The sequence below is a fragment of the Mesoplodon densirostris genome, chromosome 13, assembly GCF_025265405.1.
Source record: "Mesoplodon densirostris isolate mMesDen1 chromosome 13, mMesDen1 primary haplotype, whole genome shotgun sequence".
NCBI lineage: Eukaryota > Metazoa > Chordata > Mammalia > Artiodactyla > Ziphiidae > Mesoplodon > Mesoplodon densirostris.
In genome coordinates this window covers 73,391,838-73,402,485 of record NC_082673.1, presented here as the reverse complement: position 1 = coordinate 73,402,485, position 10,648 = coordinate 73,391,838, and the positions used below count along the sequence as shown (strand labels likewise).

The 10,648-nt window shown below is 45.4% G+C and overlaps 1 protein-coding gene across 1 annotated transcript in view; it reads left to right on the top strand.

Annotated features, from left to right (window-relative positions):
• Positions 1–304: 304 nt before the first annotated feature.
• Positions 305–10,648, top strand: part of SAMD12 (sterile alpha motif domain containing 12) — a 248,932-nt gene continuing 238,588 nt past the window's right edge. The window contains exon 1 of the mRNA XM_060115731.1: positions 305–388. Coding sequence (XP_059971714.1) covers positions 376–388 — 13 coding nt within the window. The 5' untranslated portion in view covers positions 305–375. The remainder of the gene's footprint in view (positions 389–10,648) is intronic.

Here is a 10,648-nt window from a genome sequence, read left to right as displayed (position 1 = left end):
AAATGTAGTCCCAGCTACCTCCCAGGGTCCCCGGGTCTACTCATGAGACCCACCCCCCCGCCCCGCCAAGAGGGATTTCTCTACCTGGGCCCGATGAAGCCGGCGATGCCATCCCAGTGTGGAGGCGGGGCCGCGCCCTTCTCAGGACTCGGGGTGGTCTCCCGGGTCGGAGGAAAGAGAGAGGACTACAATTCCCAGGCTGCTCTGCGCCGAGCCGGGAGCCGCCAGCCTCGCTTTGCGTGACCGCGGCAGGTTGGTCCGGGAGCAGATGAGCGCAGAATATTTAGGCGAAAGCGCGAGGAGGGAGGGGAGCGCGGGGCAGGAGGAGTATCTCGGCCCAGAAAATTATGCATGCGTTAGGGACGCTCTGAGAGAATGGCTGTGGAAGGTAAGGGACGCTTGGGCATTTTAAGCCCCCTCTTAACCCGCGCACCCCGATACACACATCCCCGATGAAGCTTGGGGAACGTGGGGAGGAGAGGAAAGTGGGTGGTGGCAAGCGGGCCCTTTCCTCTTACACCTCTTGGCACTCACCTGAGCCACGGAGGGCCAGTAGGTGCTTTATTCAGTTACTTTGGAAAGACAGGTAGATGCGCAGCGCTCTCGGGTTGGAGGCGAAGAGTGTCCCTAATGCGAAATGATGTGCTGGATATGGGGGGAAAGCCTGAGAGAGCGCTTGGAGGTCTCAACCCCGAGGTGCCCTTTTCGCTGCCGCATCCCGCCAGGGCCGGCTCGGTGGCCTCGAGGTTGAGGATGCTCACTTTGGCCTCCACACATGGGAGAAGACCCTCGCCAGGTGCGTCATCGGGAAGCATGGACTGCTATTGGGTCGAGGGCCCCTCGTCGTGTGTACGCAGCAGCGATTAGCAGCAGATGTACCCAGAGGGTGGAGGTGTCCCTATACCTGTCTCTTTTTACAGCCCTCCCGAGGTTAGCAAAGTTTACAGAAACGAAATGGAATCAGCCAGGGATAAGGACAGCCAACCTCTTCCATTGGGGTGAATGCTTTTCTTTGAAGCCCACCTTCTGCTTTCCTCCTATAATTTTGGTCTTTGGCTTTGCAGTTTGGGCTCTATGATGTTGCCACCTTTGAACTGCCTGGTTGAAAGCAGGGACAGGCGGTTTGTGTGGGATCCCAAGTTTTCATTTCAGATGCTCTCACCTTGGAAGACTGGCTTTCTTGTTGAGGGTAGTTTCTGGGAAAAAATATGTGGGCCAGACGTGTTTGTGATGTCAAACGAGCAGTCACACTGTGCCTGAATGATAAATTGAAATGATCATGGGACTAAAGGGGAGTTTAAGTTCATCTGCAGAATTATAGCCTCTGAGTGTGGCTCAGGTCAGAGGGGAAGCTGGTGTTGGAAAAAGAGGGCATGCCCGCCAGCTGCAGCAGACTCCTTGCCAAGGGGAAGTGAGCCTGTTCCTTGGAGGCTGAAAGCAAGAAGGAACCACAAGGGTCTGCTGGCGTCCCTCTCCCCTACCCGCCCCAGGTGAGAGCAACTGAACTAATCTGACCCTTGCTCTCTTGGTAATTACTTAACAACTTGAAGTAGCAATAACCCAGCTCTTGTGGTCAGCCCCCAGTAATTCAGGAAACTGTTACTTTTGGGCTGTCTCAGCTTCAGAGATCCCCAGCTGGGCACTTCTATCCACCTATCTACCTACGTTTACTGTTCTTATATATTTGGCTGTTAAATTTATATATATATATATATATAAATCTATATACACACATATATAAATCTCATATATATGGCTTTGAAAAAACAACCAAAGTTTTCTGTGCAAATGTAATAATAGGGTGAGAATCTGGCTTTTTGCATTGTTACAGTTGATGGTAACAGAGACGAGACTTTAGATGAAAAAAAAACACAAGATAAAGTTCATTCTGGGCTAAGGGCAAGTTGACCTACTGGCACCTCTGTACCTCACCCCTCAGATGACATTATCTCTTCTCTTCCTCACTCTTCTGTGTCCTCAAGTGAAGGGCACCCCCACTGGTTGCCAGTCCATGATGTACTTGAAAGCAATTTCCTGCTCGCTGGAAGAAGTATAGAATTAGTCATATTTCTTGTCTGATGGGTTATTATACCAGCGAAGCCAGACCTTACGAAAACAAAGGCTTTGAAAGGAAGTATGCCTGGACTGTGGAGAGCTTATTTTATTTTCCAGTGACTTGTTTGGTTAAAGTGCCTGTCTAGTAAACGGGAGATCCTGAGTTTGAATCCCAATGAGGCCTCAACTTGAAGAATAAAGGGAATATTTTAAACTTTGACTGCAAATATTCCTATCTCTGGTCTTTACAAAGGCAGCTCTCTTGGTTTGAACTTGGCCCTTCCTAACTACTCTCGTTTGGCCTTTCAAGGCTCAGGGAAAACTTTACCTCCTCTGGGAACCTGTCTCAACCCTCCCTTCCCTCTGCCTTCTGAGCGCTCTGCCTGGTCTGTGGGAGGTGCCTCCTGCATTGTCTCCTCAGCACCTGTGCTTATATTTAACACTTGCCGTACTTAATGTCTCTCACTAGACTCGAAGACTACAGCCCCTGGGGAGTGGGGACCATGTACTCTTTGACTTTATACTCCCAGACAATAGTACACTACCTGACCCATGATAGCTACTCAATAAATGCTCATGAAATGCATGGGAAATAAATCCATGGAGCTTTTGTAACTGACTCCATAAGGGTGCATGGGGCTTTCTTAGGAGCCCAAATGCCATAAAATAAGGAACCTTTGAGAGGTTGGAAGGCAGTGGCTCTCACCTGAGGAGGGACATTGTCCTCCTAGGGCATGTTTGAGATATGCAGGGGCTAGTATTAATAATTTCATGCCCATGGGCCAGAGATGCTAAGTGTCCTGTATGCGTGGTTGTCTCATACAAAGTTCCCAACCCCAAACCAAGGAACAGCCAGTTTCCCCAAGCTCACTGGGAAACACTGATTTAGAGAGTAAGGAATATTGCCAGAGGAAATGGAATAGGAAATATAATACATGTTGCTTAACATCTGAGGTTTAGTTTCTGCATCTGGGAAAAATGGGCACACTACTGTTTAGGTCCCACTAAAGTTGTGAAGATTAAATAAAGGCTTATTAAGAGTGGCTAGGACATGGATTCTCAGTAAATATTACTTGCACTCCCATCCTTCTCCTATAAAAAAAAAAAGCGGTACTGTTTGCAACCTGTTTTGTATCCTGAATTTTCACTTATTCATGCCAGTCTTTGTAATTAGTAGCGAATTAGAAGGTTTTTTTTTTTTTTTTTTTTTTTTTTTTTCTTTTTTCTTTTTGCGGTATGCGGGCCTCTCACTGTTGTGGCCTCTCCCGTTGCGGAGCACAGGCTCCGGATGCGCAGGCCCAGCGGCCATGGCTCACGGGCCTAGCCGCTCCGCGGCATATGGGATCCTCCCAGACCGGGGCACGAACCCGTATCCCCTGCATCGGCAGGCGGACTCTTAACCACTGCGCCACCAGGGAGGCCCTAGAAGTTTTTTTTTTTCCCTTACCATGTGTAACCTGTTTTCTTAAGTAAGCTTGAACTTGTAAAAGTGTTAAAAGCAAGTAGGGGGCTCATTCATTTTGCTAAACTTGTAACTTGGAGTTTAAGATGAAAAAGAGGGCTCATTCACTTTGCTAAACTTGTAGCTTGGAGTTATTTTGTGGCTACCCTGGGTTAGGCTTTCTTTGAATTAATTACAGCATCCTATGTCTACTCCCTAACCTGGTTGTGACCTAAGCCTTATATTTATGGGCAGCTTAAAGCTGTGCTTTCCAGCCACAGACCACCTTATGGTCTGCATTCAGATTGGGATTGTATTGGCATCCATTGTCTTAAAAAATTATAAGAAATTACTCCAAATAGCTGGAGAACTAGGAGCTCTAGAAAGGAGGTAGCCTGTAGAAACCGAGAGTAATCCCTTCTCCATGGACAGATTGTGTAGAAAGTTGTCTTCACTGAGGCACTGTTTTCTAATATTAATGGGTTGAAGGGAGAAGAAAAAAGTGGATTCATCAGGCATAGTATTGTATTCACCTCTGTATTCCAAGATTGGTGTCTGGCACTTATTTGGACCTCAGTAATTGTTTCATGAGTGACATATAAACGCCCCAGAGCAAGAGAAGGCTTTTCCTACTCCTGGTCCACATTTCCTCTCCTCCTTGCTTCATCCTCAGCTGTATAAGAAAATGGAGTGGATACATTTTGTACATAGTGTTTCTATTCCAGATCTAATAGAATAATAATAACTCCTCTTCCATGGCAGAAAGACGAGTCTCAATATTCACCACCCTCCAAAAAGATTTCCAGTTGTAGGCTATGTGCTCTGAATGACATTGGGCTAAGGGATCCACATTTTACATCGAAAGTGAACAAACTGACTCATCAAATGGCCTCTGATTAGTCATTCAGTGCTCAAGTTCTATAGTTTTTCTCCTGTAAAAGAGAACAAAACTTCCCATCACCAAAATATTGTAGGGATAAGTAATCGTAACAGCGGCTGGGGAAAAAAGGGAAAACAAGATACCTCGGAACCTCGTGGCAAAGAGAAGCAATCGTAAATGATGACTCTGTACCCTGCTGGCATTCGGAACTGAGTCACAATCACAGAGGGGGATAAAGACGTCATCTTGATTACAAGGGTGCAGGGGTTATTCTTCCTGACTTTGGGCCGGATGGTAAAGTGGGTTTGCTACTACTGTACCCCAGCAGCGAGTTTACCCCTCACAGGACCGCCTGCCTCTGTAACACTGGCAGCCTGGACAGCAGAGAGAAGATGGGCTCCTGCAGCAGGCATCTGGGACCCAGAGGGAGAGAGCCCCCAACTCCAGATGCACTGTTCCCTTTCACGGGCTTTCACGTCACCACTTGTCTCCTCGCCAGAGGAGAGCCCATAGAGGGCGGAGAGGGACCAGCAGTGCCATTCTCTTGGATTGCCCCTGTGACACGGGACGTAAGGAGGACGGTGGCTCTCCTGGTACTAGCCTGCCTCCAGTTTTTTCTAACTGCATTTCCATGTTGAGAACAAGGTTTACGTGCAGTTCTGCTTGGTGGTGCTTTCTGAGGGCAGGCACGGTGCCTTATGCCTGGCCCATGGTAGACTCCATGTGAGGTTTGTTAAACAAATGAATCAATGAATGAATGGCAGACTGAATGAATGAATGGGTAGGCTAAGGAGTGCATCTGATTTCTGTGGTAGCCCCTATACACCCCGCCAAGAAGAACTCCCAGCTGCGTTCACTTGCAGAGTGCTTGTTGTAAAAGCAGCGCGACTGTCAACACGCTTCCCTCTCAGCTCCGTGCAGCATCCCTGTGTTAGTGTTCAACTACCTGCTACTCGGTTCTCTTTCATTTCACTTTTCACCCAGGGTCTTTTATTCTTTTCTTCTAATATTTATTTTGTTCTCTAGCCCACGAGATCTGACTGTCCTGCAGCAGCAGCTTGTATCCATCACTCTGTTTTAGGACATGAGAGTGGTGAATATGAAGCCTTCGCGGAAAACTCCCGTCCAGTGACTGTGCGTGAGGGTGAGGTGGGGTCCCAAGCCTGCTTCTGCACTTGCTGCGGCAGGAGTTCCTGCCACTCCCAGCTCTTCTCCGTGACCTCTAACTGGTTCAGACAGGGCTTCAGTCTAACCCTGCTGTTACCTGGCCACGCCCTTGCTAATTCCTTTCAGCCCACCCTTCTTTCTTGTCTGTCTTGCTGTGCTCTCGGGCCAGAAGGAACTAGGGCTGGTGCTAACAAGGGGGAGGTGGTGTAGAACCTCTGCCGGTGTAGCTGTGATCCGTAATATGCCGTGGGACACATCGCAGCAGGGACAGCCTGGGATCTGAAACCTGTGCCTGAACTCTGGGGACTGAGCGTCAGACGTTGTGCGTTTAATGAAGAAAATTGCAAACTCCCTTTTCCTGGCGTTCAGGCAGGTTTTGCATTTGCTGTTGATAAGCAGGAGAGCACTTCCTGTGTGCAAGGAACTCCACTAGATTTGGGGGGGCCACTAAGGAGGAAGCTTAGCTGTCCCCCGCCTCCACTTGGCTGGAGACAGATTAGGCTGCATGATATAAGTGCTAAATAAAAGTACAAGCAACATAACGTGGGCGGTTGGAGAACAAATGGAGCATTTGGTTCTGAATTGGACAGGATGGGATGGCCTAACCAAGGGGATAGCATTTGAGTGAGCTGTTGAGTACAATACTGATGGGTGGGGAATGGGGGAAGGGCGTGGAACAGAGAGGGCTGTATGTGGAATGTGTGCCACCCCCCAAGTCCTGGTGTTGTGGTCATTTAGCCCTCCATGGGCAGGAAAGTTAATGAGGATGCTCCTCTCACGTCTGGTACATTCCTTTCCCTGTGGGCTCGATTATCTGCTTGGCCAGACCTCCAGCACTCCCTGCAGCCGTGTTGGATCTTGCCCATGGTCCTTTTGTAGCTACAAGAGCAAGCAAGGAAAGCTGCTCTGCTGTAAATCAAACTGATTCTTCCCCAGTTTTCTGATGTGGATGTAGCAGCTCAGAGCTGGCTCATGAGAGCAAACTTGGCTATATTTAGTCTGATTTTTCTAACGCGTGGGTGCACGAAGCTGCTCGTATAGCTTGCCCCCCCAGGGAAGAGCACACAGGGGTGGCATTTGTCAGGTGACAGGGGTGGCCGCCCCACGGCCTTCTTCCTGCAGCCTTTTTCCAAGGGCACCTGGGGCTGGGAGGAGCCAGCTGGCAAGTTCAATTCTTTTGCTTCTCGGCTGCCCTTGATGCTCTAGAAGGTGTTTGGTGCCGTTCGGTCCAGTAAACACCACGTCTTCAGGGATTTGATGTTTGTGGATTGGCCATAGGTACAGAATGAGCTCAGGCCTGCTGGTGCCCCACCATGGGAGCTGTAGTACGCACAGTGCTGTCTGTAAGCGTACGAGCTCTGCAGGCAGATTGGGTGTGAGCCCCAGCCCTGCCAAGGGCCTGCGCTGTGGGCCTGAGCAGCTCTGAGACTTCTCTGCTCATCTGTCAAATGGGGATATTAGTAGCGATGACCTTGTAGGCGTGTTGAGAGGGTTCAGTCAGTATCAAAGCTCTTAGGACCTGGTTTGGTAGTTGCTCAATAAACACTAAGCAAATATTGGACAAGATGATGGTGATGCTGCTGTCTTTCCTTGTCTTCCTGCCACGTTTAAGATAGCATCTAAGCCATTTTTATGGCCCTGTGGTAGTACAGTGTCTGGTATAATTGTAGTTGCTAAGAAAGGAATGGTATTCATTATGTAATTCCCTGAAGTTATGAGTTAGCAGCGAAAAGTAAAAGTGATCATAATATGAGTGTATTTATTCATTAGAGACTCAACACTTAAATAATCTCTCCCCACCAAAAATTTACTGTCCACTTAACACCCACAGTTTTGTAGGCTGGGCTCTCTTAGATGGTCGGATAATTGCCCAGTCATACAATGTGTATGTAAATCGACTGCAAAGAGAAATTTCAGGCCATGCAAAAGAGGAAAAAATTTCATGGACTCTTATGAAAAAGTGACATTGGAAAACTGACGGAATCACACAGCTGTGACCCAATTAAGATTTGGCTGAGTTAGGCCAGGTAACCATTAAAGAAGAGAAAATTGACCTAAGACACTGTTTTGGTAGGAACCAAAGAAAAATATTAGACCACCTAAGGATTAGGAGAAGTCTTTGGTGAAAAGTGATGCCCTGAAATACTTTGGGGAAAAAATGATCTTTATAAATGGGCTGTGAAAAGTCAAACATGAAATGAAAAACATTTTGTCCTGCTGACATAAATCTTGTTGCAGGAATTATGTAACAAACGATTGATTTTTTTTGGTTTTTGTTCTAAGAATTAACCCACATTTACAACTATAAGTTTGGTTAAATGGGAGATAAACTTCTCCGTTTCTCCTTTCAAGATAAAGGATCATTCAGACTGTTTCACTATTAAGTTTGGAAACTTGAGTCCCTATTTCAAGATTTTTCTTCATGTTCTATATTAGTACTTTAAAAAAGTTTAAAAATCAGATTATTTAGGTATAATTTACATTCAGTAAAATTTACCTTTTGAAGTTCTTTGAGTTTTGGCAAATGTATACAATGTATTTAGTCTTGTAACCACCAAGACAATCAAGTTCCGTTCCTACAGCCCAAAAAGTTTTCTTGTGCCCTTTAGTTACCCTTTACTCTGTTCACAACCCCTGACACACACTGCTCTGAGTTGTCTTTATATTTTTGCCTTTTCCAGAAGGTTATATAAATGATATCATGTACTATGTTGTCATCTGAATCTGAGTTCTTTCATTTAGTGAAATGCATTTGGGAGTCATCCATGTTGTTGCATGTATCAATCATTCAGTCCTTTTAAGTGGTGAGTAGTATTCCATTGGATGGATGTACCACAGTTTATTCACCAGTCATACATTTGGATTGTTTCCAGTTTGGGGTAATAGTGAAGAAGTCACTGTCAACAGTTGCATGCAGGTTTTTCTGTGAACATATTTATTTCTCTTGTATAAATAGCTAGGAGTGGAATTTTGGAGTCATAGTGTGTTTTAACTTATAAGAAACTGTCAAACTTTTCTAAAGTTACTGTGTCTCACACGTATTTTCCTCAGTTTGTTTTTTTTTTTCTACAAATCCTCTGCTGATAATGAGGACCTCACAAGAATAAGAGAACGGACACTAAGCAGGTGGTTGGATGGGATTAGAAGGAAACAGTTTTCCAGAAGTGGGTTCCTTGACCTATATTACAGAAGAGCACACAAGTATAGCAATGGCAGATATACACCCTGGTTTCCAGGTTAGTCCAGACTTCAAGGATGGATATAGCCTAGAAATACCACTGGTTTTGCATCCAAAAGAAAGCTGTTTAAATTCCCTTTTATAATGCACAGTAACAGGAATTTGCCATCAAGTTCTGGATATTGATTTTTTTTTTTTTTTTTTTTTTTTGGTTATTGTGGCAAAACAGGTAAGAAAAGCAGCCTAGATGAGGGAGGGCTTACCTTTGGAGGAAATTTGGGTAAGAACATGAAGACAAGAAAGGGAAGACCATGTTTGAGAGGCCACGGAAAGTGAGTTTAACTGGAGCAGGAAACACTTAACCTGTCCCTGGAAGGAATTGGTCTTGCCCACCAAGGTGAGTCGTCACAGGCGCCAAGGACTCCATTTTATGAAGCCTAAGAAAAGGTTAGTTGACCCAGTCTCTAGAGTGATTTAAATTTTTGGGTATGGCAGCGGCCAGGCTTGTTTTGCAGCTGTGTGTGATTCTGATTGAGAATTGGGCCATGAGCTCTCCCTTCATCATTGCAGGTAAACCAAGCACTGTTCCCAAAGACCACATTTTGCTCAGCCACAAATTGGGTAGAGGGCCTGATAACAGAATTGCTTCCAAATGCAAAACATGGCCTTGGAGGTATAATTTGGGTATGGACACATGAGGATTTCCCACTGGTCTCTGGGACCGTGGGATGGGATATTGGAATTTAGGATAGCGACAGAATCCCTATGATACGTGGTTGCCTTAACACTATGCTACCCCGTTTGAGGTTGTAAAATATCAGTATAGGGTTTTCGTGTTTTTCATTTGAGAAGGTGCCTGTGCATTACATGGAGGCGAAAATATAATACTAACCAGGCTTCAGTAGATGTACTTTGCACTTGATTTTGTCTGGAGTTTGGTGTTAAGGGTCATCTAGGAAATTTAGGTAGGTATAGCATTGACTTACTGTAGGTTGGAAATAGAATGTCCTTCATTTTACATTCACAGGTATTTACCGAGCATCTAATATATGCCAGTCTCTAGCAGGGTTTGATTTATAGTCCTATAATACCGTGGATAAACTTAGGAAAAGCAGGTGTTCTGAAGACAGATCTGCTTACGTAGTGTTTCCTTGAAGATTCTTCTGGGGCACTTGGATGGTATTTTTTAATAAGTCAGAAATGGGGCCTTGAATCTAACACATGGCCTGAGTCATTCTTAATAAGCATATTTGGAGATGCTGGTATGCAGACAGGATTCTTAATCTAAGATCACAAGAGGGGACTGAAGGTCTCATGGGATCCTTGACCCCCTTAAACTATATGCACAATATATATATGGACATTATGTGTATTTTTCATGGCAAAGGGGACAGGGGCTTTTATTCTTTTCTCCAGGGACTAAGGATGAGCATGATGATCTCCATGAGAACATCCATTTGACTTTTAAATTCTGATAAACCTCTAGTGCCTACAACTATGTCTGGCACATAGCGCACAACTATTTGTTGAGTAAACAAGAGAACTAATATCTTTTTGTTAGTTACTTCTGACTACTCTGAGCCAGCTTCTTGATGGCCATTCTCCAAACATTAGTTTTCATAATGCAGTGGGATAGGTGGCTTTCCCAGCCAATAACTGAGAGACTTTAGGTCCAGAGAAGATAAGTATTGATAATTTTTCCAAGGCTGCACAGCTAATTCCTGGCAGGACAGGGCTTTGTTGCCAACTTTGCCATATTCTAGAGTCCATGCTTTTTCACCATCCTGTGTTGCTTTCTGGTTTTGTTTTAATTTGGTAGTTTGGTTCTGGCTTAGTAGCTGTCTATCAGGAACATTAGTAACTGAAGGGGGGAAAAAACAGTGTAATAAACAAAACATTGCTTATTTGGGCTCTACAATAGGGAAAA